Source organism: Paramisgurnus dabryanus, chromosome 6, assembly GCF_030506205.2.
Source record: "Paramisgurnus dabryanus chromosome 6, PD_genome_1.1, whole genome shotgun sequence".
In the NCBI taxonomy this organism is placed as follows: Eukaryota; Metazoa; Chordata; class Actinopteri; order Cypriniformes; family Cobitidae; genus Paramisgurnus; species Paramisgurnus dabryanus.
In genome coordinates, this window is record NC_133342.1 from 27,873,796 (window position 1) to 27,897,323 (window position 23,528).

At 39.7% G+C, this 23,528-nt stretch overlaps 1 protein-coding gene across 6 annotated transcripts in view; it reads left to right on the forward strand.

Annotated features, from left to right (window-relative positions):
• Positions 1 to 1,331: 1,331 nt before the first annotated feature.
• The window catches only part of kiaa1217 (KIAA1217 ortholog), a 47,388-nt gene continuing 25,191 nt past the window's right edge, over positions 1,332 to 23,528 (forward strand). For 5 of the 6 annotated variants that reach the window (XM_065276426.2, XM_065276432.2, XM_065276427.2 and 2 more), the window contains exons 1-2: positions 1,332 to 1,451; positions 16,574 to 16,854. In XM_065276426.2, the coding sequence (XP_065132498.1) occupies positions 16,741 to 16,854 (114 nt within the window). In that variant the 5' untranslated portion in view covers positions 1,332 to 1,451; positions 16,574 to 16,740. Of the gene's footprint in view, positions 1,452 to 16,573; positions 16,855 to 21,761; positions 21,939 to 23,528 lie in introns of those variants that run through there. The other variant, XM_065276431.2, reaches the window with a different exon arrangement.

Sequence of the window (23,528 nt, forward strand, 5' to 3'; positions counted from 1 at the left end):
ATTTTGGGTAGATTACCGTACATTTAGGACCTACATTGATAGAAAAAAGTCAAAATATGTACCCTAACTGTCAGTGGGGCAGCACCCTTTTAAAAGGTAATAGTATGGACCATTAGGTACAGATATGTAAACATTTAGTACCAATATGTACCTTTGAGATACTAATATGTATTTTTGAGGTACTAATAAGCTCTCTTTGGTCCCAGTATGTACCTCTGAGTTACTAAAATGAAATCTTTAGGTGCAAAGCTGTACTTTTTGAAAGGGTACAGACCCAGTGACAGAAAAGGTACAGTTTTGTACCTTTATTTCTGACGGTGTAGCAATATCATGTAATGTCATTCAAGCTTTTTGTAGTGAGTCTGTCTCATGCAATTCTGTATGTTCTGTGAAGATATTTGAGAAGATTCAGGCCCTTGGCCATGGCTTTGATAAAACATTTATTGGTTTCGTGTCAGAATAATGTTCAGAGTACTGAGCTCCTGATTTTGTAAACATAGTGTGCTGCAGTGTCAAAAACTAAACTCCAATGCATCTGTGTTTTTAAATTGCAGTTCTCACAATGTAGTCAAGTGTCAATGTGTTTATTTACTATTTGTACAGTTAACAAAGGCTAAAATAGGAGGTTTAGTATAGACAATTGTGCAATTGCAAAAAATATTGCACAATATATATATATATATATATATATATAACTGAAATAAAGTCAATTCATGAAATGTAAAAGCAGAATCAATGATGTGTAGCAACAATTGCTTGTTGAATCTCTCTTATTTAGTCTGGAGATGGACAGGAAGAGAAGGGAGGGTGGAGGAACAAGCTAAGGAAATTGGTGATTAACCGAAAAGCCTCTTCCAATTCCTGCAAACAATGGGCAGGTGTTGGAAACACATTATGTAAAAAACAAAGAGGAGTGGAACTTTTGACGTCGTCTGAGAAACATCTTCATTAAGGAGGGGTAAAAGGAGATGTAACACAATCTGTTCTCCTGCTTAAAGCATTGTCAAACATGCTGTTGAAACCTCTACTGTTGTCTGTTCGGGGTCATAGGCAGGGTTTGTTGCTGAAAAACGAACACCTCGATGAAAGAAACATGACTGAAACCTCTCCCGCCTCCTCTGCGCTCTTTGTCTTAAAGGTCTGATGCCGTAACCTAAAAACACTCTGGACCACAAACATAAACTTTGTTTCTTTATTAGTCTTCTGTGAACCCTGTCTTATAAAGTTGCTGATAGGTGAATGGTTTTGTTTCAGGAATGCAAATGACATTAGTCAAACTATAGACCCTCCTCTTTACTGCACCTCAGACTCACAGACACTCACATAAACTTCTGCTGTGCAGGGCAGAGAGGAGATGCAATGCTTTGAGGAGTGGGCGAGACACATTTAATATAGCGTGAGCTTTGCACCGAGCACATGCAAACTGATTCGGAGGACGTTATTGGGAGCTGGTGAGTGTTTGTAAAACTACCTCTATAAAAGTCAGGTCATTTATGGGAACACATTTCATAAAAATAGTGAGTTGAGACACTTATTAGGTTTGTGCTGCAGTTTGAAAACTATTTTGTAGTAAATTACATTTTGTGATGTGATTACATGTTTTAACAAGCTGAAAAACGTGTTGTGTTTGACAATTTAAAGCGCTGTTATAATTTGGGCTTTGCAAAGCATTCTGTTTTTGAACCACTGGTTGTATTTGTTAATGCATTAGCTAACAATATGTCTACAGCATTTATTCATTTTCATGTAATTTATAGCACAGTTGTAACTACTGTAGTACCAGTTAATGCAAAAAGAACTAATTATTATTAACAACTGTATTGGCAATAACTGGCATTAATAAAGATAAATTAATGCTAAAAAATATATATTGTTTATTAGTAGCTAATACAAACTTCTTGTAAAGTGTTACCAGATCTCTAATATATGATGTGTATGGCACTGATATCATTGTGTGACTTTGTTTTGTGCTTTAGTGCTACCTGTCTTGCTTTTGTGATTTAATATCCTGCTTTATGAAGTGTGGTCCCATCACATAAACAACACTTCAGTAAATTAAAGCTTAGAAATTGGATGTAGTATCAGTCCAGCAGTTTTATTAAACAGTATGGCAGTGAAATTAAAATTTGTCTCGACTGTAGACCTTAGAAAAGTTCTTAAGATACTGTGCGCTTGCTTTACAGTTTGGGTAAAAATCTCACACAGTTGAGATTTCGGTAACACTTTATTATAATGTTCATTAGTTAACATTAGTTAATGTATTAACTAACATGAACAAACCATGAGCAATACATTTGTTACAGTATTTATTAATCTTTGTTAATGTTAGTTAATAGAAATAAAGCTGTTCATTGTTTGTTCATGTTAGTTCACAGTGCATTAACTAACGTTAACCAAATTTTAATAAAGTATTAGTAATTGTTGAAATTAACATTAATAAAGATTAATAAATGCTGTATAAGTGTAGTTCATCATTAGTTCATGTTAACTAATGTAGTTAACTAATGTTAACTAATGAACATTATTTTAAAGTGTTACCGAGATTTCAATATGAAAACCAAATATCAAAAGTAATGTTTTTTATTTATTTAATATTAAATGCTGTTGAATATGCTCTTCAAGTGATTGAGGATTATTAAGCATACTGTACTGTACTGTGACCAACTCACCTAGAATGACTTTCATCATTGTTATGAAAAACAATAACTAAAACGAGTCACAGTTTGCGTGGATGTAAATGGATGTAAATACAATGATATATGTGACCCTGTCTGTGAAAACCCAAATGAAGTCATTTTTATATTAAACTGTTTTTACATAAATCATCCTATGTAATTTAAAGAATATTCTGTGAAAATATAACGTTGATATCTTTAATATTATATTAACTGAGTAAGATCATGTCGAAGATTGAAATGAAAGTGAAATCAAGTATTGGAATCAATGCTCCTAATAATAAGATTTTGAGACTTAAAGGGACACTCCACTTTTTTTAAATAGGCTTCCTATATACATTGTGTATTAAGACCGTTGGAATATTAAAGTTGCGATTTTTTTAGGCAACCATGTTACGGCAGGAAAGTCCTTTGACTATAACGTCAAAATGAGAGTATAGTTCCTATCCATATCTGCCTAGAAAATTGCAACATTTAATTTTCCATCAATCTTAGTACACAATGTAACTACAGAAGAGTCAAGTTTTAAATAAGAAGAATATTGAAACTCTTTGGTTATTTTTAGCGCGCTGCTAATGGTCTAATCAGATTCAATGGATTATGCTAAGCTATGCTAAAAGTGGTACCGCCAGACCCAGAGATCAGCTAAATGGATTCCAAAATGATAAAAATCAAATGTTTAACTGTAGGGGAGCTGGAAAATGAGTCCCTTTAAGCCAGGATTTCACAGACAGGAACACATATTGTCATAATTAACTAAATGAAGTATTTCCATTGACTTCTATTATAAAGGACATACTGTTTTTAATATGAGTTAGATGATCATTCTGTCACAGGTAAATAATAATAAATATTGCCATTAATGAGCTGGGTATGCTGGAGTAAACCACATTCAGTGTGTCACAGTATTTTGGAATCAAGGTTCAGGTCTTTTTCAGTTCTTATGAGACGCTTGTGCTACATTAACAGCGATTTGACTCCCATTTGTTGTAATGGTGTAGAATGCAGGGCACTACTGTGGGCCAGCTAAATGGTCTATAAAATAGCACTGGTCGATAAGGCTTAATTGTTGTTGAGGTCTGCTGAAATACTGATGGCCCTGCGTCATCCCAAATCCTTTGAGCCGAAGCATGTGTGTGATTGGGAGCTGGATGGGTTGCATTCCACTGCTTTGCTGACTAGGTCAGGATTTGCATTCGACGTAACTCTGCCAGTGTAAAGAGCATGGGCATCCGATATGACCAACAACAGGTGTGGGGGTTTAGACTGTGGGGGACAGTATCAAACTGTGATGAAATGTAACAATTTGTTAATTATGAAAAATGTATGTGTTCGCAAGTAATTTGTAAGTAGGTTTTCATAGACAATGTTACATTTGTTTTTAAGTTATGCATTTCTTTAATGCATGAACCTGGCTCACACTGCTTACACATTGATGAGTTTTGTGCTGCAGAATCCTGGCTTAACTCGGCTGAAGTCCACATACTGTACTGTAGCTGTATTTACGCTTCTGCTTTGACATTCTCATGTAAGCTTGCTGCATGAATCACACTTGTCAGGGAACAACACTGCAATTTGTTCTGAGTTTGAAGGGAACCAGATCTAATGTTTTTAAAATATAGAAGTAACTCAACAACACAGTAGATGAATGGTAAAATGGTGAGCTTACTGAAATGTCATCTTTGAGCTTCTGCATAATATTAGCAATTAAGCTTTCTTCTTATGTTGTCACATCTAAAAAAATACCGTTTTTATAAGTTGAAATAAAATGTTGAAAATGCTTGGTTAAAGTGAAATTAGATTTTAAAGGCGGGGTGCGTGATTTAAAAAAAACACTTTGGAAAAGGGAGTCTGGCCGACTACAACAACTCACTTGTAGCCACCAGTCAGCAGTAAGGGGCGTGTCTACTTACCGACATCGTTGCCTGGGTTGCGTATGTGTGGGGTGATTTGTCTAGGTGATTTCAAATGTCAACATTGGCTTTCAGAAATCATGCACCCCACCTTTAAATCCGTCTATTAGTATTAAATACAACTGTTTATAGATGGTTTCATCAGCATTTGCCACAGCTACGCACCTGGCCTGAAGTTAACTTCCGGTCTGTGTTTGTTTATCGGACTGGTTAGGGGCTAAACTGACCTCTGGAACAAATACCTTTTCGAAAATAAAAATGTTTTTCAGTTTTCTAAGATGAGGGGGGGCAGCGAGCATTGATCACTGCCGTGCAAAGAGAATTTCGGCAGCCAAGAATTCAAGGATCTGTAGCTAACATTGTACAAGTTTAATTTTACACAGTAACGTTAGCTCAGTGTAGTAGTTAATACGCTTTATCTCTGATTTGAACTAAGGTTATCTACTTGTTATTTATTTTGCTTGTTATCAGAAATAAGGCTCTGTTATTACTGATTCTTTGCAGAAGTCTACCAGAAGTTAAGTTTGTTTAAAAGCCATTTGTTAAATGCTGCCTGAAACGTCTATAAAATCATGTCTTAAAAATCTGGGTTTTATAAAATTTTTATAATGATTCAATTCAAATCAGTTTTAATTTATGTTTAAAGTACTTTTATAAAATGCTTTTACCAGACTGATCTCACGGAAAGTCGTGTAATAGTCACGCAAAATTGGATACATTTATTTGTGTCCGTGGCACAAAATTCAGCTTTTTTTGTGCACTGAGCACCTGTCTTATTTGTGTCACTCACACAAATTTCCATAAATAGTTTTTAATTTTCGTGGCACGACTTTCTTTTTCTTGTCATTTTATGTATTGTTTTCTCAAAGTTTTTCCCTATTTTCTTACCATTGTCGCTTGGGGTTAGAATCACTTTCTGTTACATTTTTAGACATCCTCCTAACCCAAACCCCAACTCTAACCCCAACTCCAGGCAAGAATAGTTTTTAAAGTGGAAGATAAAAATGTAGAAACCAATACATAAAAGTACTAACCCAAACCCCAAATCTAACCCCAACCCCAAGCGATGATGATTTAAAAAATAGGGGGGAAAATTATATTATAAAAAAATATTAATGGTAGACTGCAGTTTTAAAGCTGAATTGTTAGAGGAGTAAAGTCAGCATGGGATTTTACTCTATGTTGATAGTTTTTGGTGTGCTATGAGAGCTGTGTGTTAGGTGAATCTGTGTGTGTGTGTGTTCATGTATTTAAATTACAAAGAGGGCAGGAAAAACAGGCAAGGACAAATACATGGAAAAGCTTGGTTGGGGATTGGATGATTTCCTGTCTGGTGTTGATGGTGGTGTCCTGATCTGAATGTACCACAAGGTTAATAAAAGATTCCTATGCTCTTTACTCATTGAAACACAGGAAAGAATGAGAGCTGCCTAAAATGTAAACAGAAAGATTTTGTTTGTATTTTCCAACTATCTACTAAAACCACGGTCAAACCAATTTGATAAAACCCACCAATGATTACATTTCTATGACAACTGAGTTTCTGTGCTCATTTTAAAGATATATATGTATTGATCTCCGTACAGTCAGTTTTCTTATGCTGTAAGTCGTGATAAACACAGAGGTGAACATTCTGAAGTTTCCCAGCTTTCCAAAAAGTTTAAGCTCTGTGTGTTTGAACAGTGTGGATTGAATATGCTGTAGCTACACTGACAGATTGTAACTCTTGGCCAATTTAGCACTTTTTAAGTTTCCATGGACACTGTGTGCTTTAGACTGTGAGAGGGGTGAACCAAAATTATTGCAAGGTCAGAAAAAGCTTTACAAGGAAGGCACATTTTTAATAATGTGTCGAGCTTATGCAGATGAAAGTCTAACATTTCAAGCATTTATTATATTAATAAAAAAATCTGTTTTGTTTAGGCTTTAGACCTGCATTATCAAGTATTTTTGCATAACATAATAATTAATCATTGAATTTATGATTTTCTACCACAAAATAAAGTATTTTAGCATATTAAGAAACAATGAATGATCTGCTGTAGTGACACGTAATGAGCGGAAGCAAATGCAGGAGATAAATAACACAATGTTTATTAATAACAAACACAGAGAGATTATTGAGAGTCAATGCGGAAGTAAATAGTCCAGTGTTGTTGTTGTTTGCAATGGTGGCGAAGACTACGGTAGAGGTCTTCTCGGGTCCAAAGAAATGTACCCGACCCGAAATGACCCGAATCACTTCACACCCGAACCCGACGTGCATAAATAAAAAAATTTTAAAGAAAGACCCGACCCGAGACAAACCCGAGAAAATTAGACCCGAGTCCGACCCGAACTAGTGAAAAAAATTTTTTAACCCGACTGGAACCGAATGTAAACGGCACGGACGTGTGTGCATTCTGCAGACCCACGCGCAGCAGTCAGACAGAAAGAAACTCCGGTGGCCTTGCAACCAATTTGGCGAGCTGCTTCATTCGTTTTACTTTGTTATCTGACGACGACACCCACGTAACCGCTAAAATGTACATTTATAATTGACTGACATGTTTGTCTCAACGAAAATGAACCTTCTGACAACCACACAATGTCGCAAGCGCTCTTGGCAAACAGATGAGAGGTTTGAAAAGGACATTGACGCACACAGGCGAGAGAGTTCGGGTCTTCTCGGGTCCGTTCAGAAAAAACACATTCATTTTTAAATTACCCGAGACCCGATACCGCTATTATTGTACCCGACCCGTGTCCGAGGCACATGTGAAACTTTTAGACCCGAACCCGATCGGGTCTCGGGTCGGACCTCGGGTTTTCGGATCTAAGTGGACCCGTGAAGACCTCTAGACTACGGTGGAAGTTGGTGTTTGAGTGCGACGTTGGTGGAGTGGTGAGCAGTGGTGAAATCCAGGCTGAACACGGGAACATCCACACGAAGACGACGACAATACACATCCAACTGAAACTGTAATCCAAACGACACGAGACAACCAAACAACACGGAGCCGAACACAAAGTGAGAATCTGGCAGGGTACAGAAAGTCAGGTGAGTATTTATGGAGGTGATGTAATGATGAACAGCTGGAGCGAGACAATCAACACACAGGTGAAGGGAATCGCTCTAACGAGCACATGGCTGGGGTGAGTGAACAAACAAACACACACACACATGACACGGTGGAAACAGTGGATTTCCTACCGTGACAGTACCCCCTCCCCTAGGAACGCCCCTTGACGTTCCCAGCCTGCTTTACCTGTCGATTGTAGTCATCGATAAGGCGGTGATCCAGTATGTCTCGAGCAGGAACCCACCTTCTCTCCTCCGGACCGTAACCTTCCCAATCCACCAAGTACTGAAATCCGCGTCCCCTCCGTCTGGAGTCCAGAATACGGTTAACCGAATAAGTGGTCTCCCCATTAACGATACGAGGCGGGGGGGGAACCGGGGCAGGCGGATTAAGACGGGATGAAATCACCGGTTTAATTTTGGAAACATGAAAAACGGGGTGAACCCTCCTGTACGCCGGTGGAAGGCTCAGACGCACTGTTACCGGATTGATGATTTTGGTAACAGAAAACGGGCCAATAAATTTGGGAGCAAGCTTATTCGAAACGGAACGCATCGGAATATTCTGGGTTGAAAGCCACACTCTTTGACCGACGACGTAACTGGGAGGCTTTGACCGGTGGCGATCGGCCTTGGCCTTGGTGCGCGACCTTGCCTGGAGCAAAGCTCTGACACCTCTGGACTAGTGCGTGTGCGGAGGGGACCGACACCTCGGATTCCGTACTGACAAAATTAGGTGGTTGGTACCCTAAACTACACTTAAATGGAGACATGCCCGTAGATGACACTGGCAGAGAATTGTGTGCATACTCCACAATTGAGAGTTGCTGACACCAGGACGAAGGATTCTTGGAAACCAAACATCGTAACACCCTTTCCACATCCTGGTTGGCTCGTTCGGTTTGACCATTGCTCTGGGGATGGAACCCGGATGAAAGACTAACAGTCGCTCCTAAATTTGGACACAAATTGGGGACCCCGTCAGAGACCACGTCTGTCGGGAGGCCATGTATCCGGAAGACGTGGTCAATGACAGCTACCGCTGTTTCCTTGGCTGATGGTAATTTGGGCAAGGGAATGAAATGAGTCGCCTTCGAGAACCGGTCCACTACGGTTAAAATCACCGTATTACCCTTAGAGGGTGGGAGGGCGGTAATGAAATCTAGCGATATATGGGACCAGGGTCTCAAAGGGACGGACAACGGTAAGAGTAACCCATCAGGAGGACGATTGGAAGTCTTACCAGTGGCACAAACCGAACAAGCCAAGACGAAGTCGTGGACGTCACGAGCCATACCAGGCCACCAAAATTGTTGCTTGACTAGGAACCTAGTTCTACTAACCCTTGGGTGACAAGCAACACTGGAAGAATGACCCCACTGGAGGACGTCAGACCGTAACCTCTCCGGCACAAACAAACGATTCGGTGGGCACCGAGCCGGGGGCGTTACCCCTTCTAAGGCTGACAAAACCTTCGATTCGACCTCCCATCTGAGCGCGGAGATAATGATGGTCTCCGGTAAAATGGGCTCGGGAGTAGCAGTGCAATCGGAACGCTCAAAAAGACGGGATAAAGCATCGGGTTTGATGTTTTTGGAACCCGGCCGGTAAGATAATGTAAAATCGAAACGTCCGAAAAAAAGTGCCCACCGAGCCTGCCTGGAGTTAAGTCTTTTGGCGGTTCTAATGTACTCGAGATTCTTATGGTCCGTCCAAACAATGAAAGGTACACCCGACCCCTCAAGCCAGTGACGCCATTCCTCCAGTGCTAGCTTGACAGCCAACAACTCTCGATTGCCAATGTCATAATTAACTTCCGCAGGAGATAAACGGTGAGAAAAATACGCGCAAGGATGAACCCTTTCGTCTGAGGATGCGCGCTGGGAAAGCACTGCTCCTACCCCCACCTCTGACGCATCGACCTCCACTATGAATTGACGTGAGCGATCAGGGGTGACAAGAATGGGAGCTGAAACAAAGCAGCTTTTCAGTTTGGCAAACGCAGCCTCGGCTGCGTCCGACCACCTGAACGTCAAACTAGGGAAGTCAAGGCAGTCAGAGGTGCGGCTAGTTGGCTGAAATTGCGAATGAAGCACCGGTAAAAATTGGCGAACCCCAGAAATCTCTGCAGGGCCTTGCGAGACTCTGGGGATGGCCAATCCACCACACCCTTAACCTTCTCAGGATCCATGCGCACACCCTCAGTCGAAATGATGTGTCCTAGAAAAGAAACAGACTGTGCATGAAAAACGCATTTTTCCGCCTTGACAAAAAGCCCATTCTCTAGCAACCGCAGAAGCACTCGTCGTACGTGTTGCAAATGCTCCTGGAGAGACGAGGAAAAGATCAGTATGTCATCCAGGTAAACATATATAAACTGATCGATCATGTCTCGCAACACGTCATTAACGAGTGCTTGGAAGACCGCTGGCGAGTTCGTGAGCCCGAAAGGCATCACGCAGTACTCAAAATGGCCACGAGGGGTGTTAAAAGCAGTCTTCCATTCATCCCCCTTCCTAATACGGACCAAATGATATGCATTACGTAAGTCCAATTTAGTGAAGAGGGACGCTCCTTGCAACCTCTCGAAGGCAGAAGACATTAAAGGGATAGTTCACCAAAAAATTAAAATTCTGTCATCATTTTCTCACTCTCATGTTGTTCTAAACATGTATGCAATTTTTTTTACTGATAAACACAAAAGAAGATATTTTGAGAAAAGTTTGTAACCAAACCTTTCGTGGACCCCATTTACTTCCATAGTATTCTTTTATCCTGCTATGGAAGTGAATGGGGTCCACGAACGGCTTGGTTACAAACATTTCTCAAAATATCTTTCTTCGTGTTTATCAGAACAAAGAAATTTATGCGGGTTTGTAACAACATGAGAGTGAGTAAATGATGACAGAATTTTCATTTTTGGGTGAACTATCCCTTTAACGGCAAAGGATAGGTATTCTTTACCGTAATGTTGTTCAACCCTCGGTAGTCAATACAAGGTCGCAAGGACCCGTCCTTCTTACCCACAAAAAAGAACCCCGCCCCCGCTGGAGAAGAGGAAGGACGAATGAACCCCGTTGCCAGAGAATCAGAAATATATTTCTCCATGGCCTCCATCTCAGGAACTGACAGAGAGTATAACTTGCCCTTAGGCGGAAACGTACCTGGCAATAATTCTATCGCACAGTCATAGGGACGATGCGGAGGAAGAGAATCAGCCCGAGACTTACTGAGAACCGCCTTCAGGTCGTGGTACTCCGCGGGCACGTTAGACAAATCCACTGCTTCCCCCTGAAACACAGACTCAGAAACAGTTAAACAGGCAGAGACAAGACAGGACTTATGACACTCCTCGCTCCAGCTGGTAACAGAACCCAGTTTCCAGTCAACAGTGGGGTTATGGGAATGGAGCCAAGGATGTCCGAGAACAATGGGGGAGAGAGCAGTGTCAGTGATAAAAAAAGAAATTGTCTCTGTGTGATTTCCAGAAGTGATGAGTGTGATGGGTGCGGTGGTGTGCTTGATAGTGGGAAGTTGTTGTCCGTTGAGGGCGAAGGGCACAATCTGGTGGGTGAGAGGAATAACCGGTATCTGAAGCTTACGTGCCAGTGAGCTGTCGATGAAGTTGCCCTCCGCCCCCGAATCCAGAAGTGCGTGACCAGTGTGAGACTTGGTGGACCACCGTAGCCTCACCGGAAGGAGAGTGGATGTTGTCGAGGTCTTGCTGGCAGAGAGTAGCCTCAGTCTTACTACCGGGCTTGGTCTTTTACCGGGCATTGCTGACACTGATGACCCGGCTCACCGCAGTACAGACACAATCCCAGGGATCTCGGCCGATTCCTCTCCTCCCGGGGTAACCGAGCTCGGCCCACCTGCATGGGCTCCGGATCTCAGAGACCGCCGGCGGAGATTTCGCTGGGCAGATGGGAAACCCCGGTACTTGGCTGGGATGTGGCGGATGACTTCCTACGGGCGGCAATGGATAGTCGAGCGTCGACCCGGATCGCCAAATCCACCAGCCCGTTGAGCGCCGTGGGTAGCTCCGCCGTGACGATCTCTCGCTGGATCCGATCCGCCAACCCATGCAGGAAATGATCCCACTGCGCCTCCTCGTTCCACCTGCACTCCGCCGCCAGGGTCCGGAACTCGATGGAATAGTCCGAAACCGACCGCTCCCCCTGTCGAAGCTCCGTGAGGAGACGGGCGGCTTCCTTCCCAGCGACGGAGTGATCGAAGACCCTCTTCATCTCCTGGGATAGCAGGGTGAACGAGGAGCAGCAGATGTCCTTGTTCTCCCACACCGCCGTCCCCCAGAGGGCAGCCTTGCTGGTCAGGAGTGAGAGCGTGAACGCGACCTTAGTTTCCTCGAGGAAAAATGACCGGGGCTGTTGGGCAAAGTGGAGAGAGCAATGAGAGAGAAATGTACGGCAGTACTTGGGCTCACCAGAGTATTTTTCTGGGATGGGTAACCGGGGTTCTGGAAAAGAACTACCCCCTGGAGGTGAAGATGATGCGGGTAGCGTGGTGTGTGGAAATCGCTGGGAGAGCTCGGACACTTTCGCCACCATTGCATGGACGGCCTTCCGCATATCGTCAATGGCTTTGTCCTGATGATCCATCCTAGCCAACGATCGCTGGAGAAACTCTTCCAACAAGGATATGGGTTGTTCTCCCGCTGCTTCCATGTTGGCCAGATTCTTCTGTAGTGACATGTAATGAGCGGAAGCAAATGCAGGAGATAAATAACACAATGTTTATTAATAACAAACACAGAGAGAGTATTGAGAGTCAATGCGTAAGTAAATAGTCCAGTGTTGTTGTTGTTTGCAATGGTGGCGAAGACTACGGTGGAAGTTGGTGTTTGAGTGCGACGTTGGTGGAGTGGTGAGCAGTGGTGAAATCCAGGCTGAACACGGGAACATCCACATGAAGACGACGACAATACACATCCAACTGAAACTGTAATCCAAACGACACGAGACAACCAAACAACACGGAGTTGAACACAAAGTGAGAATCTGGCAGGGAACAGAAAGTCAGGTGAGTATTTATGGAGGTGATGTAATGATGAACAGCTGGAGCGAGACAATCAACACACAGGTGAAGGGAATCGCTCTAACGAGCACATGGCTGGGGTGAGTGAACAAACAAACACACACACACATGACACGGTCGAAACAGTGGATTTCCTACCGTGACATCTGCATTCCACAATTCATTTTTTAAAAATATGTTTTTCAAAAGAATAATCTTTTTAAACACTAGAGGGCACTCATATTTCAGATTCAATTGTAGTAACCAAAGAGATACAATATTGTAGTTTAGTAACTTAACTCCTGGTTTCAGTGCTTAGCTGTTTTATTTGAAATGCTATTGTGTCACAAGGAATGATTTACAGTTACAAATTTGCACTTTGTCTTAAATAAAATTGCAATCTAAATACCCATATATGTGTTTAAACAGGCCAACAAGTCATTATTTGAGTCCTTGAGAGAAAGGATAATTGTGTTAACTTTAACAAATAAAACAACACTGCTTACTTCTTAATTCGCGTTACCCTATAGGCTGTCAGGTATTGCATGTGAAAAGTATTGGTGACATGTACCTGTACCAGCTGCCCAATGTAAAATCCATATACCATCATTATTTCTTTTAATATGTAATAGATCATATTATACAGTAAAAGTAAACCAAACATTTTTGCATTGAATCTCTTATAATGCCAAGTTATTAACTTCTTATAAGGCAAAATTTCATGTTTGTCACACTGTATAAGCTCTATACCAGTGGTTCTCAAACTTTTTCTGCGTGCGGCCCTCCTAGTATACAGTGCATTGCTTCGCCCCCCCCCCCAATGAAAATTTATGAAAAAAACAGTTCTAAAATGTAACATTTTAATTAAACAAACATATTAAATTATACAAAGTAGTGATGTTGGTTAGTAGGCTTCTTTTTTTGGTTCAATTACACAAAATTTATGATAAATGAATGTATTTTATAAAATGTCATAAAACTGGGGCCCCCCTGGCACCGTCTCGCGGCCCCCCTATGGCTGTTTGTTTAACAGCACACACACTGAATGAATCTCTTGTGCTCTGCTAATGGCCCTATTTAAGGTGGATTAAGTTCCTGTGTACACGGCTCGTAACTGCTGTATTCTTAATGAAAAGTCTGGGACACTAACATACCTCTCACGAAAGAGGAATCCACATTTCATTTCTGAAGAAAAGCAAATATCCTTTAAACTATAAGCCTGTGAATCCTTCAGCTTCTTAAAATTGTCTAAGCTTGTAGCTTAAAATGGAGCGATGACGCATGAATCCAGCACAGATTTCCAGTTTGAACTCATCATACAGTTAAACTTCATATTAACAGACAAAGCAAAACTTTTAAATACTTGAGCTTGAATCATTCAACCAAAAATTGCATTATGTACTGTACCACCATATGTATAACTTTAACTGTGGAGATACATGTTTGTTATTGAGGCCCAGGTGCATAAGCAACATCTGTGAGTGGAGACGAGAGGATTTCCTCTTCATGAAGTCACTTCACATGCCTGGAAAATGACGTGCCTGGTTTTCCAAGGAAATGGAAAGATATAGTTTTTTTTATAAATAAGTAAATACACCACATGGAGGTGGAGGACATTAGAAGAACATTAAAAATGCATTTCAACACACAGTCATTGTGGAAAATGTTATGTAAGCACAAAAATGTCCCAAGGGGCTTTTTTAATGCCACTAGAGATAATGTTTGTACAAATTTTATTGAGCTGAAGTCATTAAAAGACAATAAAATATCAATCTAATACAGACAATGGATAAATGGATGGGTGGATAGATATTTAACATTTAATGCTCACATTTTTTAATTAAATTTAATTTTTAAATAATGTTAATATAATATTTAAAATCATATTGGTTCTTACAACAGACTGAAAAATGTAAAATTACAGAAACAAACTGTATTTTTGTATTACAGAAAATTTCTGTGACTTATTGTGCCTGTTATTTTACTGTATTTTCCCGGCACCCCAGCTGCCGGAATTTTACTTTTTTTTACGGATTTTTTTAAAAGTGAATAAGAACATTACCAAAACAAATGCTGAAGATGTACATGACAACACTGATGTGATCAGTTCTCTGCGTTCCTCAGAATAATTGCAGGGTTATTATTACTGTATATCTGTTTTATGCGTGATAGCATTAAAATGAGTATGATTGTTTGGCTAATGCAATAGAAACACAAATCAGGCATTCATGTATAATCAGCTGGACAACAGTTATCTATGAGCACTCAACAACATTAACTAGCCTTCCTCTCAGGGGCCGCGTTTTTCCCAACAAATGAGAAATCATCTTTCTTTTTAAATAATCGTCCTTTTTTGTAGTACAAATGTAACTTAAAACTGCACAACAGAAACCTTAACACTTTCTTCACAAAAATTAAACAAATTATAATTGTTATTTTATGGAATATATTTTAAGGAGAATATGTGCAAAGAAATAAAGGTTGGAAACATCATGCATTCTGATCCTCTTTATTCTTAATGACAGTGTTGTTTATCATGTCTTGTGAGAAATCTGACTTATATGACCCTGTCTGTAAAATCCAGGCTAAACTCTCAATCAAAGTTTGATTTCACATTGATTTTTAATATATATTTTTTAATATTCAGTCAATATTAATAAAAAATGATAAACGTTGTATTTTAACAGAATGTTCTGTATGATTATTTTATGCAGAAAACAATAAATAACACAAAATTACTTTAGCTGGGTTTTTACAGTCACATATGGGTGTATATGAACACATACATTCTAAAAAGCTGGTTTATTTCCTTTTTAAACCATGGTTGAATCATCATTTCCTTTGTTAGCTTTGTTCTCTACCAGTTGATCTACGGAACAGCTTTTCCTTTTTCCCAGTGAAGTTTATCCACAGAGGGAAGATATTTGCTCTGCAACAGATACAAAAGTTACTGCACATATACCGCAGAGTTTTGGCTATCTTCTGATGAAAGTTTCTCAGATACTATAAGCATTCAAATCTTCACTAACAAGCGTCATGAGACTGTATGGCATCAGCTGAAATGACAATGAGAAAGGAAATTAGATTATCGCTTGTCTCTCATTAGCTTCCTGTGATGAAATGCATCTGTCATAGCCAATAATGAGGGGAAAATGTCCAGTAATATTCTGGGAATAATCTTTAAGAGCTATGGGTTAAATCATTTTATTCTGGACTCTGTGATGTTTCTTATTCCACAACAGCTGAAAGAAATATAATAGAAATGTAGTTTGCTAAAGTAAACCTTCACAGAGTTGTGTGTAGTTTTTTTAAGCTTAATATTGTACAAGAAAATAATATTGTTGTAAATATATAGTATAATACTTTGTACTACTAATTATTAATCTCATATTAAGCTTGATATGATTATATGATTTGCACAACATGACAGATTATGAAAATGAATTAATTAAATTATTAATTGTATGTGTATTTCCAAATGTGTAAAGTATATCTGAAAGTACCATATAGTTCTGATCTTCTCCCTGAGCTCAAGTGTGTAATTGGCACATTGTGTGTGGAATTGACCCCTTATTCTGCTCAATGTTTGACTCCTCACTGGAGGGCCTCAATGCCATGCAGACAGACCAGACCAATAACAAGCCATCACACTCCACCGAGACTTTTTTGCAAAGTGCAAGCTGTTTATAGGAAATAAGCGGTCTGCTTGTAGCTTTGTTCAATAATTGCTCTCTTGGCCAGCAGATGACTGACTCTAAGCCGGTCATTGCCTTGACTGTGTCGGTTATCACACTAATTAATTGCAAAGTTCGAGCCAAGTGCAGCAGCCCGCTGAGTGTTCCTATCTAATCTTTATTCCTCTGTATATTTTCCTATGCCTTTAATCAAAGAGCCAGTGAAAAGCAACCAGAGGCCGAGCTCCCACGAGGATACAGACAGCCACAGCAGAAAGCAAAGCAGGACAGATGAGATCGATCAGTCAGAGCCCTGGTCTCCACGCCCCGTGCCAAGGAGACACACAGTAGGAGGGCCTCGCACCGCTGGGGATGTGATCGCTATGCAGTCGTACAGCATTGACCATAAGAGAGAGGCTTTCCTTGAACATCTGAAACTGAAGTATCCCAACCATGCCTCTGTCATCATGGGCCATCAGGAAAGATTTAGAGAGCAGGTTAGTTGATGAATTTTATATGAAATACTGAAGTCAAATATCAAAGTAAAGACAAATTATGTTAGTACTTTTAGAAAATGAATTGGTAGTTCTACTAAAAGGCTTGTTTCTGGTCATAGTTTTATCAAAAACACGCAGAAACAGCAAAAAGATTTACAATGATGGACTATAACATTTTAAACACCAATAGATTTCTGATGTTTTGTGTAAATCATTAGATCTGGTCGCAGTCAATTAATTACATTACATTAGGTCTTTTCTTTTTTTCTAGTTACATCAAGTCATTAGGGCTTGAGTAGATGCCTCACATAAAAGACTTTATTAGGGCCCGAGCACCGAGGAGCAGGCCAGAATGGCCTGCACCGAAAGGTGCGAAGCCCTATTGTTTTCCTTAGGATTATTATTGTTTTTTTTTTTATTTTTATTTTTTTTTAACACTTTTGGCCACTTTGGGTGCCTTAACATACTCGAAAACTCTTGAAATTTGGCACACACGTCAGAGTCGTCGGCCATCAGGTCCGGGCAAAGGCTGGACCACGGGCGTGGCAAGGGAGCTCTGTAGCGCCCCCTGTAATGCAAAAAAAAACATTGATGCACAGATCGGGCAAAAATTCACGCACATGTACGAGAATTGGTACGCTTATAGATCTCATCGACCCGAACAACTTTCGCCCTCTAACATTTAAGCTCCGCCCAACAGGAAGTCGGCTATTTTGGATTGTTTAAAAAATGCATGCAGTGAACTTTTATATACTCCTCCCAGGGGATTCATGGGATTGACACCAAACGTGGTGAACATGATGTCGAGACATTGGACTTGCTAAATTGCGAAGGGATTTTTGATATCTCGAACGGTTCTGCCATGGCGAGGCGACAAATTTATGGCGACATCAGAGAAACAGGAAGTGTCTAATATCAAAGGCAAAAAATTTCTTATTGTGATGACACGCGGTGTGTTTGTTCGTCTGAAGATTCCGATCGCATCGATGTGCCTATTGTGACTCCCAGGTATAGCGCCACCACCAGGCGCCAGGAAGTCTGTCAGTCACAAAGGTGGATTTTTTTTGACAGTTCCATGCGATGTTCTTTTAAATACTCCTCCTACAATGTTTATGCGATTGACACCAAAAGTGGTCAACATGATGCCAAGACATTGTAGATGATAAATTGCAAAGGGATTTTTGATATCTCGAACGCTGTTCCCATGGTAACCTGTCAAACTTTACTTTCATTTTAAAGGCATATTTAAGCCTTACAGTTCCATGCGATGCTCTTTGAAATACTCCTCCTAGGATTTTCATGCGATTGACACAAGAAGTGGTCAACATGATGCCGAGACATTGTAGATGATAAATTGCGAAGGGATTTTTGATATCTCGAACGCTGTTCCCATGGTAACTTGTCAAACTTTACTTTCATTTTAAAGGCATATTTAAGCCTTACAGTTCCATGCGATGCTCTTTTAAATACTCCTTCTAGGATTTTCATGCGATTGACTCCAGATGTTGTCAACATGATGCTGAGACATTGTAGATGATAAATTGCGAAGGGATTTTTGATATCTCAAACGTTGTTCCCATGGCAACGCGTCAAACTTTACTTTCATTTTAAAGGCATATTTAAGCCTTTTAGTTGACGCCGATGTTCTTTTAAATACTCCTTCTAGAATATTCATGCGATTGACTCCAGAAGTGGTCTACATGATGCCGAGACATTGTAGATGATAAATTGCGAAGGGATTTTTGATATGTCAAACGCTGTTCCCATGGCAACGCGTCAAACTTTTTACTTTCATTTTAAAGGCTTATTTTAGCCTGACAGTCGCATGCAATGTTCTTTTAAATACTCCTTCTAGGGAAATAATGCGATTCACACCAGAAGTTGTCAACATGATGCTGAGACATTGTAGATGATAAATTGCGAAGGGATTTTTGATATCTCGAACGCTGTTCCCATGGCAACCTGTCAAACTTTACTTTTATTTTAAAGGCTTATTTAAACCTTACATCTGCATGCAGTAAACTTTTTAAATACTCCTCCTGAGGAAATAATGTGATTCACACCAGAAGTTGTCAACATGATGCTGAGACATTGTAGATGATAAATTGCGAAGGGATTTTTGATATCTCAAACGCTGTTCCCATGGCAACGCGTCAGATTTTACTTTCATTTTAAAGGCATATTTAAGCCTTTCAGTTGACGCCGATGTTCTTTTAAATACTCCTTCTAGAATATTCATGAGATTGACACCAAAAGTGGTCAACATGATGCCGAGACATTGTAGATGATAAATTGCGAAGGGATTTTTTATATCTCGAACGCTGTTCCCATGGCAATGCCCCAAACTTTACTTTCATTTTAAAGGCTTATTTAAGCCTTTCAGTTGACGCCGATGTTCTTTTAAATACTCCTTCTAGAATAATCATGCGATTGATGCAAGAAGTGGTCAACATGATGCCGAGACATTGTAGATGATAAATTGCGAAGGGATTTTTGATATCTCGAACGCTGTTCCCATGGCAACGCCCCAAACTTTACTTTCATTTTAAAGGCTTATTTAAGCCTTTCAGTGGACGCCGATGTTCTTTTAAATACTCCTTCTAGAATATTCATGAGATTGACACCAGAAGTGGTCAACATGATGCCGAGACATAGTAGATTATAAATTGCGAAGGGATTTTTGATATCTCGAACGCTGTTCCCATGGCAACGCCCCAAACTTTACATTTATTTCAGGCATATTTAGGACTCTTGGCGTGCTTAGATTAACCTAAAAGTCGGCACACACATCAGAGTTGTCGGCTGTTAAGTGTGCACAAACAGGTCACACATAGGCGTGTCTCTTAAGTGGCTCACTAGCGCCCCCGTTTGTTTAAAATGTGGGGTTTCTTTTACCTACAGTCCTCAAATGGGTCAGTAAAAACATTAAATAGCCCACTGATATTTACCCACTTGATGCCCTTGCCCACCGTGCATCGTTTTCTCGGACGCACCGTGTAGCGGTAAAAAAACGTGCGAGGGCCCGCCATTGCTGCTTGCAGCTATATTTATTAGTTGGGTCCACTGTTACCAGCTTTTCCAGAGGAAGTTGCTAAAGGTGGAATGATTTGTTGCTAAAAGTTGTTAAATGACGCTGTGACGTCACTGCTTGATGACGTCATTATGTAATATCATCTTTATGTAATATACAAAATGCACCATGAGATTTCTTAAACTGACATGCCATCTCAGCAAAAACATTATTTAAAATATGTTCATTTAGATTTGTTTGAAAAAATGTAAATATATGGTAGGCTATTTGTAAAAGTAAAACAAACACAATACCTTTTTGATCAGATATTTTTATATTTAAATATGACGCTGATATTGAACAGCAACACTCTTTAAAAAATCATAGCTTATGGAGGTTTTTTTTCTTCTTTGTAACTTGTTAAATTAACAACAATTAAACAGCATATAAAGCACTGTATTGGTAGTTTATACATGCTCTTTAGATTTGAGTTACTTGGCAAAAGTTGCTAAAAGTAGCCAAATAAATATTAAAAAATTGCAAAATATGTCGCTAGGTGCTTTTGGGAAAAAATTTGCTAGGGTAGTCAGAAAAGTTTCTAAATCTAGCAACAAAACTGCTAAGTTGGCAACACTGGTTGGGTCTGTGTCCACACATGTTTATGGTCTCCCATATTTCATTTTTGCAGCACACTGAGTATCCCTGCTCTGATCTATACATATAACATCCAACTCTTGACAGATAAATGAGCACTGACATTTTAATTGCTGTTGGTTTCCGCTTGACATTTTCATTGCATCGTTGTTGTTGGTGGTTGGATAGGTTTAAGTTGGACAGTTATTCACTCTAAAAATGGTTTGGTCAAATATTGATAAAACCAACTGATGGTTTAACTTAACCTATAGAATAAATTAATTTGTTTAAACTAATTGTTCACTCTAAAAATGCTCTGTTATTTTCAACCTAGTGTTGTCAAAAAGGGGCGAACCCAACTTGTTGTGTTATGCTGGATTGTTTTGACCCAAAATGTTAGGTTGCTTTAACTCATTGTTGGGTCAGATCTAAACATTTGGGTTACTTTAATTCAGAGGCTGGTTTTATCCCTTTTTGACTTAACTCTGGGTGGAAAATAACCCAGCACTTTTAGGACTGTTGTTTATTTTGTCCTAATTGACCAAGCTATGGGTTGAAACAACACAGTAGGCTATTTATAGAGTAGCCTGTTGAAATGTATTAATTAAATTTGAATAGGCTATGTTTGAATAACAACTAGAATGAATAATAATTCATATAATAAATAAAAAATATATAATGATAAAACTATACCATCATGATATGATTTTGACGTACATGAATTTGGAAGCATATGATGATGTATGTAGAGAGGATCTGCAATACCACCGCATCTCCATATGACTGCGCTCAAGTACAGCTGACAACCAAAGCACTGACACTTTACATGAATTTGCCTTTAAAAATCTTGAAATCTTGTAAGAGTTGCACGCCTACTTAATATGTATATATTTTTTGTACTTCTGTTTTGATTTAATTCCGTATTTTTTTGTCGAATGTAGGCTATTTTTGAAAGCACCTTCTTAGTTTGATTTAGTTTAATTTCGTCACCAACCAAACCCCGAATTCCTTCAAATGTTCTCTCAGATTTCGTAAATAAGAAGCTAATATACATTTCGCAACTTGTTTTAGGCACAATTAGCAGCCTAACAAGTCTTTCAGGTAAGTTTATAAAGGTGCAGTGTCTTTGTGAAGATACCACTGGGTGTGTTCGACTTCATGGAGCCCTGCGCATACCATTCTGGTTATGACAGAGAGTATCGCGAGAGCCGTGCTTTCGAATCGCTCTCGCGGTGTTTTTCACGCGCCTGATTGCGCAGAGCCTCATGAAGCCGAACACACCTGCTGATGTCACGGTTCTCAAGGAGACGCGCACTTCTGCAGCAAACTGAGAGAGAGAGAAGTTTATGAACCTACGAGGATACTGGCTTGTTTTTGCTATTAAATATTTGGATTATGTCCTGATCATTGAGTGAAGTGTCACAGTGGACGTTTCGCATCCAGGGTACCGTGAATCATCGTAAATGAAAACTGTTTTGGTTTCAGCGCATCAGGTGGCGTCTCTTTTTACAGTAGACTTGTATCAACTCGTTCAGTAAAAATTATTTTAGGCTTTATTTTTGCTGTATGGGTGTTAAATGGTTTTGTAACGCATTAAATAAGACCAAAAGGTTCATTTTGAAGAGATTTTTTGATTGATAAACGATTTTTAACAAATTTTTGCATGAACTGAGAGGGATTGATATGAAAAGTGAATCTGTAAACAGAAAAGCTGTCATACCGGTTTTCTTTTGATTTTATGCAAAACAATTTGAATATTATGTGTAGGAATATTAATAAATAATAACTAATTATCTCAAAATATCTACTCTCCAGGTTCTTTCATCTTTATGTTATCATTTACCTATAATACTGATATCGTAATCTTTTCTGTCATCTTGATTTTGTCAGCCTCCTGGCACTGAATAAGACTCACCCCCCTCCAGAGAGAATGTTTTTATCCTAATTTCCTTTCCGATATTCTGCTTTTCCAGAAAATTAAAAGTACGATTTATCTGACCCTGCCAGTGATTTCAAAGGCCTGGCATCAGACCTGCTCAGATAAAGTATGGGTTCTTTTTCTGCCTGTGATTGGGTGCAGTGAACCGTGCGGGCTGCTCCTCTCATGTTGACTCTTATGCTTGAACCTGCAGTATTTTAGGCCTCTCTATTTCTCTGCATTTTACAGGTGACACATCAATAGCGTCCGAGTGCAAATGCTTTATGTGTGTTAAGTCTGTCTGTTTTTCACAGATTCAACAAATGTGGCTGTTTTTGATCGCAGACTTAAAAGTTGTGGATATAAAAATTGAGTATAATGTCTCAGTTAATGAGTAAGCCTTAGAAATGTATTCTTTGTATTTAATATGTTTAATGCACACTTGAATTATGCTGGTCTGGAAGTAACTCTATTCATGCATCATAAATCTGGGCACAGTTTGGTGCAGTGATCAAATGGTGATGATAAAAGGCTATTATTCGCTCCTGCTTCTGTGAACACCTGAGCGATTGTTAGCCAACCCACAATACAACACCTGTGCAAAGATAACGTCTAATTCATATTCATCAATGTCAAGTCTTGGCCTGGACCTTTAGAGTGGGGGGCTTTGGGATGTTTTGGTGACAGTGTTTGACTTTGACAAAAGGTTTTGCCTGGCAACGCCTTCATAATGGGCACATTCAGGCATTCATTGTCCACAAAGTTAGTGGATACATTATATGCATTCCTGTAAAGTAATGTAAAGGTGAATTTGGTGTCAAAGTAGAACCGAGTTAAGTTTTAGATTTGCATAACACAAGACATCAGATCTAAAATGTTTTGTATGGTAAACGGCGTGACACAATAGAGCATTGTTTGATCAAAACACACTTCAAGCTTGAGCTAATCTTCAGAGATGCACAAAACCTCTGTAAAATGTGATTTGAATTCTTTCCTTGGGTAATATAAAGGTGTTTACAGATGTGGCTTGAACCTCTTAAGGGAAATGACAGTCTCAGACTCAAAGCGTAAGGTGTAATTGTGTGCTGACCTCATACAGTACTTGTGGTGTCA